Consider the following 14,713-nt stretch of genomic DNA (forward strand, 5'->3'; position numbering starts at 1 on the left):
AAATTGTACCTCCTACATTCACATCCAGGTCACTAATATACATCTCAAACAACGAGGGTCCCGGCATTGATCCCTGTAGTACACCACTAGTCTCGGACTTCCAACTAGAAATGCATCTTCCCATTATACCCTCTGCTTCCTATCACCAAGGTAATTTTGGATCCAGAGCAACAAACAATCTGTTGGAAGAACTCAGCGGGTCGAGCAGCATCTGTGGGAGGAAAGGAATTGTTGACGTTCATGGTCAAAGCCCTGCATTAGGACTGAGAGGAGAGATGGCCAGTATAGAGACGGGAAGGGGAGTGGCAAGAAAGGATCCCGAGGCGATTGGTGGACTGAGGAGGAGTGTAAAATGACATGGAGGCTGTGCCAGGGAGGAGAGGTGGGCGGGGGTGGTGGCAGGTGAATGATAGATGGAGGCAGGCAGAGAGGGGGAGAAAGGAGAAAAAACAAAGGATGGAGCAAGCTGGAGGGAGGGGAGTGCTGAAGATAGGAGACGGCTGCTGGAGGGAGATGAGCAGGAACACAAAGGGCTCCCAGAGCTGGATTCAGCTAAGTGAAGGAGGTGAGAATGGGAACCATTAGGGGAGAGGTGAAGGGCAGATGGAACCAAATGGGGGGGTGGTGGTGGTGGGAGGGTGGGAGAAGAGGACGGTTAGTTAAAACTGGAAAACTCAATAATCATGCCATTGGGTCCTAGACTACCCAGGCAGGATACAAGTGTTGTTCTCCAGTTGAGAAGTATTCATTTAGGACCTTGCCACATTGTTTGGCTCCACATATAGATTACCCCTTTGGTCCCCACTTTTCCTGGATACCCTCTTGCTCCTGATATATTTGTGGTAAAGTTCTTGACAAACACCCACAGACTATTGATCCAGAGACTGACTGCATCTGGGGAGTTTAAATTCAAGTAATTCTAGAGTTAAAGCCAACCTCAGTGGTAACCAGGAAGCTACTTGCTATCAGGAACACCTATCTGGTTCATGAATATCCCACGGGAGGAAATTTGCTATCTTTTCCTGGTCTGGACTCTTTGTCCCACTGCCGTCCAGCAAGCGGTTCTGGAGCATCCGGGCCGAACTACTAGACTGTACAACAGTTTTGTCCCCCAGGCTGTCAGGCTCCTGAATACCCTGGAGGCAGTCTCAGACAAATGCCACGTCAAAAGCCCTGGTTTGCACGACGGCGCATAAGAACTTTGGCTGCTGCAGAACACTTGAGTTCTGTATTTTCTTTGTCCAACTCGGTTTTGCACTAACCTTGCACTGATCTTGTATCCTGTATATACTATTTTTTTTGCACTATTTGTGCTTGCACAATTTTTTTCTGTCTGCATTTATTGTCTGTCCTCTTCTATGTACGTCCTCTGTTGTGAGAGTCTGGGGGAAACGACATTTCGATCTGCCATGTGTTTTACAGCATGTGGGTGAATGACGATAAAGGTTAACTTGAACTTGATTCCAGACCCACCAATGTGACTGTCATCTGTCTTCTCCATTCAAAGACAGTTAGTTATGGACAATGAAAGCAATGTCCACATCCTATGAACAATTGAAGAAAGAGCCAGCATGGGCTAGTTGGGCTGAATAGCCTGTGAACTATGCAGGCAATGTAAATCTGTGTACTGATTGCTGTAATTGACCTTAACACTGATTTTGGTGTTGTGAATACAGGCTCTGTGTTGGCACTTGCTGCATGACCAGATTCCTCTAAGTCTAGATCTACAAGCTGCTCTGGATTGCTGCTGTTTAGTCCTACAACAGCCCACCATTTGGAACTTGATGGCATCTGCTGCCTACGTAACTCAAGCCTGCTCAGTTATCAACTGCATACGGTTCATCATTGAAGCAAGTAAGGATTTTGTTATTTACCACATATTTATCCTCCCAAACCCTTGTATCTTTATTAGATCATCTCTCAAACCTCTTCTGGAGAAAAGACAGCCAAACTGGTTATTTTATTTGTCATTGCCAATAAGTGTGTTCTTCCATTCGCTTGGGATTTTTTTTCCTCTTCCAGTGCCTCTATAATATTTATAATGTGGAGACCAGACCAGTGCTTGGGACTCCCAGAGAGTTCTGGTCAATTGTCTTTACAAGTTTAATATAATCTGTTTTTTCAATTCTGTGTTGCTCTGGCAACAGACACCTCTGCTTAGCCTTTATTAACTTATGTTATTCCTTTTTGTGTAAGCTAGCCCTCCTTGCTATTCTGCTCAGTTAGACACTTGTTTTTTAAAGCAGCATGATTTGATTTGTTTTTGCAAGATACATAGTTTCACACATCATATTGAAATGAATTTGTCAATGACATGGTCAATCTGGAGGTTTATTACTGTCTTCTGTTTAGTTGGAGATCCCCATGCGTGTGTCACAATTCACACAGGGTCCCCAAGAGTGTCGTTATTTGCAGTGGGAACTCGCATGTTCTTGAAAATCTCAAATACACATCACGACACAGTTTTGAGTGTTTCTATGCTGTGTAAATCATGAATCTGCTCTTTTTGCAAAGTAACTGAGATGATAATCTATTCATCAGAGAGCTTAAGTTAAAATAGTGTAGTGTAATGTAAATTAAATTACTGAAGAATTTGGAAAATATAGTAACTGTCTTATGGTCTCTCTCTCTCATGTCTCTCCTGCTGGTGATTGATGCAATCTATTTATTTCAGTGGCTGTGGAACCAGGAGAGCATCATCTTCTTCATGAGGAGAGGAGAAAATCAAATACTGACAGGGCTGCAGCAGAAGATGAAGAGAGTGCAAATGTGTCTGAGAGTAAGTGAATGTCAAGCTATGTCTTCCCATAGAGGGATATGTACAATCTTTAGTTATCACAGTAAGCACCTGGTTTTGAATGAGGGAGCTAAGCTTAGCTTGCCCCTGCAGTCCTCGGGTCCACAGATTTCCATCCGCCAAAGTGCTTCATAAAATGAAAGTGGGAGAGGACATTCAGCCCATTACATTTGTTTTGCCCCTTGGTGTCGTATCATCTACTGCTTTAAATATTTTACCCAAGCCGCAAGAGACTGCGGATGCTGGAATCTGGAGCAACAAAGTGCTGGAGGAACTCAGCAGGTCAGGCAGCATCTGTGGAGGGAAATGGGCAGTCGGCTTTATGGGTTGAGACCCTTCATCTGGACTGAAAGATAAAAGGGGAGATGACCAGTGTAAAGAGGTGAGGGGAAGGGATGGCAAGCAGTGGATCCAGGTGAGGAGAGGTGATCGGCAGATGGAGGAGGGAAGAGTGGAAATAGAGATGGAGTTGATAGCCTTCCTCTTTCACCTGCTTTTACCCTCGTCTTATGCAACATCACAGTCTCTTCCTCAACCATACTGATGGAAAAGCACCCAATGCTTCATCACTTCTCTAACAGAATTTTGACCCCCTCACGTCATTTTAATTGGCGGTTGTTAATGATGACTGCTCATTTATGGACATACCCTCCAAGGCAAGTGCATTTTGCACATTCATTCTGTCAATCTTCATTATTTTTGAAGTGCTTTCTAGCTCTTTTTACTTCTAGAATCATAGCATCAGAACAGGCCCTTCAGCCCAGCTCATTATACCAACATCAAGTATCTAACTATCTATACCAATCTGATTTATCGACAGTTGGTCTGTAGCCTACTACGATATTGGTCTGTATCCTGTTTCAACATTTTGAGTCTCTCCTCAAAGTTATTGGTTCAGCTCCTTGGCACCATCCTGTTGCATTATGCTGTCTTCATGCTGTTTTCATGATAATTGAGAGAAGTATTGATCATTGCATCAGACAAACTCTTTGGAAAGTGCCACGGGGCCTTTTTGTTTCTGACTGAACAGACAAATGAAGACTTGGTTTAATGCCTTATCCAAAAGTGGGCATGTCTGACTGCATCATTCCAGCATTACGCTGAGGTTCAGTCTTGGGTTTTGTTCAAGTCTTGGGCATAGCGTGATCTCTGACCTTCCATTGAGGCTAGAATGCCAAGAACCAGATCCTGTCCCTTAAGGAATCAGCGGTTATATACATTTTAGTATAAAGGATTATTTAAAACCAATGCTTCAGAAACAACTGACAAACCTATATCTTAAGCTGATGTATGTACAAATTCAAGTTGAGTTTATCGTCATGTGCCCAAGTACAGTGAGGTACAGGTACTATGAAAAACTTGTTTGCAGTAGCATCACAGGCACTAAGGTGCTGATAAGTCACATGTACATTGAAACACAGTGAAATGCATCTTTTGCGTGGGGTGTCCTGGGGGCAGCCCGCAAGTGTCGCCACACTTCTGGCGCCAACAAAGCATGCCCACAACTTCCTAACCCATACGTCTTTGGAATGTGGGAGGAAACCAGAGCACCCGGAGGAAACCCATGCAGACATGTGGACAATGTACAAATTCCTTACAGACAGTGGCGGGAATTGAACCTGGGTCGCTGGCGCTGTAATAGTGTTATGCTAACCGCTACACTACTGTACACACAGAATATAAATTAGACATAAAATTATACTAAACAGTGGGGGGGTAAAAGTGTGCAAAAGCAATACCTTAGTGCAAAAAAAAACAAAGACGCAATCGAAGACGAGTATAATGTGGTCTGTAGTGAACTCTTTGATGTAGTTTGAAATGTTCCTGAAGTTTGATAACTCAACACAAACATACCTGACTGTCTCACATTTGGTTTACTTTTTCAACTGTGTTTTCTTCATATTATACTGTAGTATCTTGTAATCACTGCTGACATTATAAAGGACTAGCCCTTCCATTTTAGGATCCAGGTGCATTACAAAGGCCTGCAATGTGATGACTGAGATGGTGGAGTCTCTCCAGACAGTGTTATGCTTTGGACATGCCAGCAACAATCGAATCCCAGCATTTCTGAACCCAACGCTCCGGAATATTGGTATTAGTCTAGCCAGGCTGCCTCTAGTCAATAGTTACACTCGAGCTCCTCCACTGGTGAGTGTGTGTAACTTTGTTCTACTCGAGTTTATGTTTTCACCAAAACTGTCTTAAATCTGATTGACCAGAAACATTATGCACTATTTATATAAACTGAAAAGCAATTTGCAAACCAGTAGGGCTTCATGTTTAGATGGCAATCATTTTGTTTCTGAATTATGTAGTTACGGAGCTATGTTCTACAATAATGGTGCAATGGTTAATTAATATAAAGATAATTATTTCTGTAGTTCCACTCGTCCTGTAGGTGAAATTTATATTCTCTCAAATCTCCAGCACAAATTTCCTCCTGCACTTAATTATAAACCTGTTGCATTTAATTTTGCATCAAGAACCCCTAGAAAATTTCAATTTAAATATCCTGCCCCACCCTTTAATTTCTGCTCCATCCTTAGTTTCTGCTCCAGGTAAATGTATTTAATTCCTGACAGCAGAGTTGTGGGAAGACGAGGGGACTAAAAAAGGCCACAAGTGCTGGAGAGGAAGACAGAAGATTGTGGAAACTCAGAGCAGGTCCTGCCAAGATTGTAAAAGAGAAAAATGGGTTTACGGTTTGGGTGTGGATTCTTCATCAGAATGTGGAATTTGTAGTCAAAGCATTAATCCATCTTGTTTAGCATTTGCATTTGGGATTAGTCTTTCAATAGAACACCAATCTCCATTTTAATTAGTTTTCCAAATTAAGTTTTCTCAAGGTCCATGTTATGAAGAACCTTTCTGATTGCCCTTAAATTGGTTTAAAGACAATCAAATAAATTACCCAGTGCCTTAACGTGAGTAAATAACCCTAATCCCATTTATTACTTTTATCTTGTTTCCATCATTCTCCGTTCACTTGTCCAGTCTAATGAAGCACGTTATTATTGTTTCACCTACTAAACTTTGAAATGAATCACACATTCTGACAATTCTCTGCCAAGAATTTCCTCCTGACTTCTGTTATAAACGTCTTCAATTTATTCATTCCACAGCCTCTAGAATCTGCCTGCTATAAGTACCCTGCTGCATTATTTCATATAGCCTTGTCACATGTGTTGTGATGTTTTTAAAAAAAACTTTCTAACCTTCCTTTCTACATGTGTTTCCTCGCCCTGTGTGAGACTTGTACTCTAACATTGGTCTTCCCTTCTCCTTGAGTTAATGCCACCTTGGGTCCTGTCTGTTATTTTGGTTTAAACCCATAGTGTCCTGTGCAGTGGACATCATCCATTGTTTCTGGTTCTCATTCTATTAGATTGCTGATGCCAAATTAATCAAAGTTGAAGCCCCTTGGTGCTCTCGTATCTACCGATTTTAAGTCCCTGTGAATGTTAAAGAGAACAACAGGTGCAAAACAAAATGGTCTGTCAAAGCATGAGGGGCATAGATAGGGTGAATGCACCCAGTCCTTTTCCCAGTGTTGGAGAATCAAGAACTAGAGGGCATAGGTTTAAGGGGAGAGATTCAAGAGGAACTTGAGAGGCAACTTGATTTCTCCCCTACACACAGTGGTGTGTATGTGGAACGAGCTTCCAAAGGAAGTGGTTGAGTCGGGCACAATAACAACTTTTGAAAGACAGTTGGACAGGTACATGGATTGGAAAGGTTTGGAGGCTAAATGCTGGCACGAACCATTTCGGCTGAAGGGCCTGTTTCCATGCCGCATAACTCTATAACATCTCAACAGCAGGGTGCATTATTTCATGCATCGAGAAGAACATCTATTCCAGATCAAGTTTAGATGCCACTTGAACAAATGTGAAATTGCATGTCACAAACTGCAGCATAAACAAAGAATGTTCTCTCAACATTGCCTTGCACTCAACTTTCCTCAGGTTTGGAAATTGGGGTGGTCACCTCAATCCGGGGGTGAATTTGGTACAACTCTTCCTGAAATTCCAGTGGAGTTCCTTCAGGAGAAAGAAGTCTTTAAGGAGTTCATCTACAGAATAAATGTTCTTGGTAAGTGGCAATGACTGATTGGGGAAAGAAGCAGACAGCATTTTACTGGCTACGGTTTGGTTTGTAACTTCAGAGAAATTGTTTAAGGAAGTAATTTCCACGTGCACCATACTGTTATGGATTTCATGTTTTTGGTCCCCCCTTAGACTCTTTGGTCCCCTCGTATTTAATGTTATATAAACATTGATCCAAAGTAAATGTACACTGTCTTAGAGTTTAAAAAAAACCCTTGTCGTTGGATCTTTCTGTTTCAGGGTGGACTAGCCGCACTCAGTTTGAAGAAACCTGGGCCACCCTTCTTGGTGTGCTTGTGACTCAGCCTCTAGTGATGGATCAGGAAGATGAGGTCCCACAAGAGGTACGGTGGAGGAATGGGCAAAGAGATTTGGGGAATTATTGCTTTGAATAAATAAAAGTCATAGACATGGGATGGTAAACGGGCCTTTGGGCCCACCAAGACTATACTGACCATCAAGCTGTTAAAAGACATCGAGACAAGTACATAGGTGGAGAAGGTTTAGAAGGATATGGACCAAACGCAGGCAAGTGCGACCAGCTCGGATAGACATCTTGGTCGCATGAATGAGTTTCTGCTGAAGGGTCTGTTTATGTGACTCTGTGACTAAGCACAAGAAAATGGGAGCAGTAGAGTATCTGGCCCTCAAAGCTGCCTTGCCATTCAATATGATCATGGCTGATTTCTCCCAGGCTTCAGCTCCCTTCTGCCAGTTCACTGTCACCCTGAATTCCCTGATCTTTCAAAAAAAAAATTGTCCACCTCCTCTTTCGTGATTTGACCTCCACAGCCCTCTCAGGTAAAGATTTTTAGAGATTCCCCACCCTCAGCAAGAAGATTTTTTTTCACACCTCTGTTTTAAATGATTGCACCCTTAATCTGTAACTGCGTTCCCTCATACAAGACTCTCCCACTCGTGGAAGCATCTCAACATCTACCCTGTTGTGCCTGCTGAGGATTTTGTGTGCTTCAGTAGGATCAGCCCTCAATCTTCTAAACTCCAAAGTAGACAGATCAAACCTCCTCAGTAGCTTGTGATAGGATCATTCCATAATTGGCCTAATGAATCTCTTGGACTGCCTGCACAATGCCAGCATATCCTTAAATAAGGAGACTAAAACTGTGCACAGTACTCCATGTGAGGCCTCATCAGCTTTCTGTACAGTTGTAGCAATATTTCCCTATTTCTAAACTCCAGTCCCTTGCTATAAAGGCCACTAAGCCAGTTGCCTTCCTAACCACTTGCTGCACTGTCCTGCTTTTTGTGATTCTTGTTCAGGAACACCTAGATCCCACTGACCAACACTTAACTCCATTTAGATAATCTGCCTTTTGATTTCTCTTACCGAAGTGCATGACCTCTCATTTTCCCCACATTACATGACATTTGCTAAGTTTTTGCTCACTCAATCTATCTGCATCATGTTGCAGAGTCCAAATAACCTCAATGCAACATGACCTCCCACCTAGTGTCATCGACAAATTGGCTACCTTGCACTCCACTCCTTTCTGAATGTCATTAAATCAGCTAGTAAATAATTGAGGGCTAAAAACTGATCCTTGGGACACTCCACTCATTACAAACTTAGTCTGAAAAAGACCTCCTTATTCCAACACTGTCTTTTATGTGGTAACCAGTCTTAAAACCATGCTGATGCACTTCTTCCATTACAAGAACATTTTATGCATCAGTCCTTCATTTGGCACCTTGTGTAATTCCTTTTGAAAACAGAAAAGCACTGTCTGCAGGTCCCTTTCTATCAACTCTGCTTGTTATATGCTTGAACTCAAGCAAATTTGTCAAACATGATTTACCTTTCATAAAGCCATGTTGACTTGCTTTGATTGGTTTATTTTTTTTTCCTGAATGAACATGGAACAGTATAGCATAGAAACTGGCCCGTGATGTTGTGCTGAACTAATTAAACTAGTATTTAAAAGCCTACTAGAGTTGGTTTTGCCTACACAATGCCCATATCCCTGCATTCTCGACATTTTCATGTGCCTGTCTAAGAGCCTCTTAAATGCCTATTTGCTGCCTCTATCATATTTGTTGCCTCTGCCACCATGCCAGGCACCCACCACTCTGTTTAAAATAAAAATGAACATTTCCCTCCATAGATGCTGCCTGACCTGAGTTCCTCCAGCATTTTGTGTTGCTCCAGATTTCCAGTATCTGCAGTCTCTCTTGTAACCCTGCACATCTCCTTTGAACTTATCTCTCTCACCTTAAATGCATGTCCTCTTGTATTAAGATGTTTCAACCCTGGGAAAAAGATGCCAGGTGTCTACTCCCTCTATGCTTCTTATAATCTTACAAACTTCTATCAGGTCTCCCCTCTCCTTCCCTTGGCCTCTGCTGCTCCAGAGGAAACAACCCCAGTTTGTCCAACCTCTCCTGATAGCGCATGCCCTCAAATCCAGGCAGCATCCTGGTAAACCTCTTCTGTGCCCTCTCCGAAACCTCCACATGCTTGCTATAATAGTGACCAGAATTGAATGCAATACTCCAGATCAACCTTGATCATAAACTCGAGCATCTTCTATTAAGCGAACAGGCATATAATTTCCCACATTTTGTCTCCCTCTCCCCTTTTTGAACAAGGGAGTCGCACTTACAGCGTTCCAATCTGTTGGTTATCTTCCCAGAACTTGGTGAATTTTGTAAAAGTTCAACCAATGGCTCCATTATCTTTGCATCCTCACAAACCCTTAGATGCAGTCCATCAGGTCTGGGTCCCTTCAGCTGTTATAATACATGCTGCCTTGTGATAGGATTATCACGTTCTTCCATGCTATTTGAAACTACCCATCTGTTACCTTTGGGATATTTGCAGTGTCCTCCCCTGTGAAGGCAGATGTAAAGTATTGGTTTATCTTGTCTGTCTTTTCCTTGTTTTCCTTTATTAAATCCCCTGTCTCATCCTGGCTACCCTCTTCCTATTTTGATGTTCATTGAGGATTTTAAATATCCATGAAGGCATCCATCTCCATTAATCCCATTTTTGTTCTACCCCATAATCCCATCAATTTACCTGTCAATTGCTATTTAATCCACCATTTCACGAGTTTGGGATGGAACACCTTGGGGGAAACCCACGTGGTCACAGGGAGAATGTGCAAACTTCGGTCTGGAGGCCAGGATTGGATCCAGGTCCCTGGATCTGTGAGACGACAGATCTACTAATTCTGCCGCTGTGCTGCCCAGGGTTGGTACTTTGGATTCACTTGCGTCATTTCTCCAACTGCGTGCTTATTAACTGGGAAAACCAGTGTTTGCCGGTTTGTGCAGGAAACTGGAGTGGAAGGTAACTAGCATTTGGATACTTGTAAAGTGACTGCTGTGGTACGTGATCAATAGTAGTGAAAATAGCTGCCAAATTTTAAGCATTTTTTGAAGTAAGTCTTTCAGTTAAGTTTTAATATTGATGTATAAACAAAGCACAGTAGTGTTTGGAATACCTCAGTACAGTTTGTTGATATAAGGTCTTAATCTGACGCTTGGGCAGATTGCAAGTCTCCCTTGGCTGAGGGTTTTGCACCAGTTATGGTATTACTCTGGATGGGTACAAGGCTACCTTTTTTTAAAACGGCTTGGCAGCACATCAGGCCTTCTGTTAGATTTGTATTTATCTTTCTTCTCGTGCTTTTGAAATATTTTGGTGGAGGGGGGAGTGGACAAAAAAAAACATGCAGCTTTTTTATGTAGGGAGAAATCAAACTGCCCATTACCGTGAAAAATGAACTGCATATGTTTTGAAACCAGTCTAGTTCTAGCCTCTAATTAGTAGGTGTACAGATCATCCCAATGCTAGGGTATATAGTTCTCAGAAATATGTCAAGATACTTAGACATCTTGTCAAGTAGAATTGTTACATCTGGAATAATAAATGATGATTACACTCATCCTTTTGCAAGTGTCTGCCTTGTTGAAAGTTGGAAAAGTACATCTCCGGTGGACTCATTCACACCAATGGTTCCATTGCTACTGCCCACAATGGATGGACGCCATGAGTTGATTGGGCTCCTCCTGTGTTGTTAATTGTTCCAATGCCTAGTCTCTGGGATGATTTTATTGAGGTGTTGAAGATGACTAAAGAATTTTATCAAGTAGATGCAGAAATATTTGTGAGGGTGGCATGTGCTAAATTTAGATTTGGGCTATTCAGGATGAAGCCAGGAAGCACATAGTCACAGAAAGGGTCTCCCAAAAAATTGGTGGTGGCTCAAGGGAATTGATTGAAAATTCTTTTGAACCACAGCCAACCACCACCAATTTTTCAGATGGATTTTCATTAGGACTGAGTGTTAAGGGTTGTAGACCAAGGCAGATAGATAGCATTGAGATACTGATTGGCCATTCACTAATTGAATAGTGGAGGAGACCCGGGTTGAATGGCGTCTTTATATTCCCATGAATTCTGAGCAGCTGGTGTTATGCATGTTTTTTGCAAATACTTTAATCATTCAAGTGAATGTCTCTTGTTCCTTCTGATCCATTTTCTCTCTATTATACATTTTCTTTCTTCATCTTATTAAGGAGGATACAGAGAGAACCCAGATTAACATCCTTGCAGTGCAAGCAATAACATCTTTGGTACTAAGTGCTATGTCGATTCCAGTGGCAGGGAATCCAGCTACGAGCTGTCTTGAGCATCAGCCCCGTAATAAAGCTCTGAAGGCTCTGGACACCAGGTCAGTCAAACAACGTGCATGCCTGTAGCTGGATATGTACAAGTACCCTGTTAATTATTAATTCGGATAAATCAGTTGACATACTGCAATTGTATTTACAAACGGGCTTTAAGAAAGTAAAAGGTCTCAACATGCTTCACAGGTGTGTTAACAGAAAAAATTTGATAGCTGCCTGCTGTGAGCCAGACTAACAAGTAAATGGATCTTGCCTTGAGTGAGGGAATTGGCACCCATTCCCCCTATTTTGAACATTTGAATGTGTATGTGACATGCCTGAAGTTACTTTCTTGTTGAAGTTGTCTTAATTCTTTGGTAATTACAGGTTTGGAAGAAAACTGAGTGCCATTCGGGGAATAGTGGAGCGAGAAATCCAAGCAATGGTATCAAAAAGAGACAACATAGTTTCACAGTACCCTTACCAAGCCTGGGACCCTGTTCCACCTCTCTCCCACTCAACATCAGGTACGTCACTGTGGTGACATCCAACTTGCTGGTTGCTCAGTTTCAGTCCCAGGTTTTATTTGCATATCTGAACCTTGTTGGCCTGACTGCTGATTTTGAACATCTATAATTTGTAAACTGCAAGTGAGAGGAGGTTGTTGTCTGAAGATTAATGTGATCCACGGTGTATGTTCTGTGAGTCATTGGATGCAGACTTGAGGGTTTCAGAGCCTGAGGGACAACAACAGCTGGGCTACCTTGTAATGTTGGTTTCAGTTTCATGAATAGTTAATGATAAGCCCCACAACAATGGTATTATGTTGGAATTATCCTAGCTTTGAATAGAGTGTTAAATTTATCTGAGGAAATCAACTCTGAGGTCTGTATGAGTATAAAGTGCTAAGTCCCCGGTTTGCTTTCTTGCTACCTTGCATTTGGGAATTAATTCTATAAGTACTTTGCTTAGTGACTGTTTATAATCATGTTTTGGCTTTTGTTTTAAATCTAGGAGTCCTGATAAGCCATGAGAAACTTCTGCTGCAGATAAACACAGAACGGGAAATGGGGAATATGGATTACAAACTGGGTCAGGTAAAGTGTAATTATGTTTGATGTTTATTATTGTCTGCAGATTATCGAGTGACAAATTGCACAGCTGAACACCATTCTGAACTCCCACTCCACCCCTTTGTTGATAATTTTTACATTTAGCAGACAAGATCATGCAGGTCCTCTGAACTTTCCAACCCCTCTCTTGTCATACCAGCTGAGATTATGCAATTTTGCAAGGACCCAAAATCAATCCAGACATATGGTGCTGTCTGCGTGGAGTTTGCACGTTCTCTCTGTGACTGCGGGGGTTCTCCCTGAGTGCTCTGGTTTCCTTCCACATCCCAAAGATGTGCTGAAAGCGTTAATTGGATGTTCTAGATGACCCTTAGTGTTGGTGGGCGTTAGGCGAATCAGCTTGGAGTTGACAGGCATTTGAGGGAAGTGAGTGGGGGAGTGAGACTAATGGGATTGCTCAGAGCATCAGTGGGCTGATTGGCCTCCATATTGCAAGTAAGATGAAGCCACAACCCTTGATTGGTGCAGGGATGGATTTGTTTGGCAATTGTTGCTCAGCTGTGGTTCCCTCAATGTCTAACTTGCCTGGTAGCCCCATAGTGTCTGTAGAATGGATACACATGCAAGGTTTGCGGACAGCCTGGAGTTCAAAGCTTTCAGATGAGGCATCCAGTAACTGGGGATCCCATTGATGCTCATGAAATGTTCTCATTCTTGATGTTGTGTTCGTGAAGTGCTTGTCCATTTTGTTCAGGTCTCCATTCATTCGGTTTGGTTGGGAAACAACATAACTCCCCTGAGGGAAGAGGAATGGGATGAAGATGAAGAAGATGAAAGTGATGTTCCGGTTGCATCCTCGCCTCCCACTTCACCAGTTAATTCCAGGTCAGTCGGTGATCGTTATTCTTGCCACTGTGTCAGTTGGCCTGAACTTGCTTCAGGCAGACAGTTGGACTGAGTCACCTCCATACGGCTATAGCAAAAGAAGGATGGAAGACTTGCTTTCATATGATGCCATTAATGCCCCAAAGCACTTTAGAGCTTAAAAAAAGTGTTTTGAAGTGTTCACACAAACAAGCCTCCCCTCTATTGACTTCATCTACACTTCCTGCTGCTTCAGGAAAGCAGTTAAGGTACTTGAACCCCTACCACCCCAGTCATTCACACTTCTCCCCCTCTCTTGTTGGGCAGAAGTTACAAAAGCTTGAGAGCATGTATCACCAGACTCGGACAACTTCAATGCCACCGTTATCAGACTCTTGAATGGACCTCTCACAGGCTGAAAGACAAACTCTTGAACTCTGGCCTCCTACCTCATCGTGGCCTTTGCACTTTATTTGTCCACCTGCACTGCATTTTCTCTGTAACTGCAACACTATATTCTGAATTCTGTTTTTCTTTTTTTACTCCCTTGATGTACTTGTGTTTGGCATGATCTGTCTGGCTGGAATGCAAACAAACGTTTTTCCTTCTATACATGACAATAATATACCAATACCAATATACAGTCAACTTGCAGACAGCAAGCTCCCACAAACTGTAACAGAATGATGACCAGAAAATTCTATAAATTTTGATGGAGAAATAAGTATTGGCCAAGACACTAAAGTAACTTCCTCCTTGTGAATAGTGCCATTATCATTTATCTCCACCTGAGAGCAGATGGGGCATGGGGTTAATGAAAAATGGCACCTCTAATCGTACTGCATGTGCTCCAGTGTCTGAAGCGAGACTTGAACCCTGAACATTTTGCATTGGAGATGTTACCCCATGAGTAGTAGTCAGCACGAACATGGGATCAGGTTTTCAATCTCCCACTGCAAACTGAGGTGTGGGCGCACAACACAGGAAAATAGAAACAGGAGACCATTTGGTCCTTCAAGCATGTTCCACAACTTGCTATGATCACAGTGGTCCTCTGTCTCTGTACCAGATCCCCACTCTCTGCCCATACCTCTTGTGCTTGGAAATCTATCTACCTTAAATATGTGGCAGAGAATTCCATAGGTTCACCACCCACTGAGTGAAGACATTGTTCCTCATCACAGTCCCAAATGTCTTGCTCTGTATCCTGTGACCCTTGGTTCCTGATTTTAACCTCA

General features: G+C 42.5%; 1 protein-coding gene across 7 annotated transcripts in view; it reads left to right on the forward strand.

The window, feature by feature from the left end:
- htt (huntingtin) overlaps positions 1 to 14,713 on the forward strand; it is a 184,871-nt gene that overhangs the window by 139,305 nt on the left and 30,853 nt on the right. For all 7 annotated transcript variants that reach the window (XM_052019338.1, XM_052019340.1, XM_052019339.1 and 4 more), the window contains 9 exons: positions 1,677 to 1,854; positions 2,675 to 2,779; positions 4,761 to 4,948; positions 6,766 to 6,892; positions 7,147 to 7,250; positions 11,449 to 11,603; positions 11,926 to 12,065; positions 12,553 to 12,635; positions 13,366 to 13,496. In XM_052019338.1, the coding sequence (XP_051875298.1) occupies positions 1,677 to 1,854; positions 2,675 to 2,779; positions 4,761 to 4,948; positions 6,766 to 6,892; positions 7,147 to 7,250; positions 11,449 to 11,603; positions 11,926 to 12,065; positions 12,553 to 12,635; positions 13,366 to 13,496 (1,211 nt within the window). The remainder of the gene's footprint in view (positions 1 to 1,676; positions 1,855 to 2,674; positions 2,780 to 4,760; positions 4,949 to 6,765; positions 6,893 to 7,146; positions 7,251 to 11,448; positions 11,604 to 11,925; positions 12,066 to 12,552; positions 12,636 to 13,365; positions 13,497 to 14,713) is intronic.

This window comes from Pristis pectinata, chromosome 7, assembly GCF_009764475.1.
Source record: "Pristis pectinata isolate sPriPec2 chromosome 7, sPriPec2.1.pri, whole genome shotgun sequence".
In the NCBI taxonomy this organism is placed as follows: Eukaryota; Metazoa; Chordata; class Chondrichthyes; order Rhinopristiformes; family Pristidae; genus Pristis; species Pristis pectinata.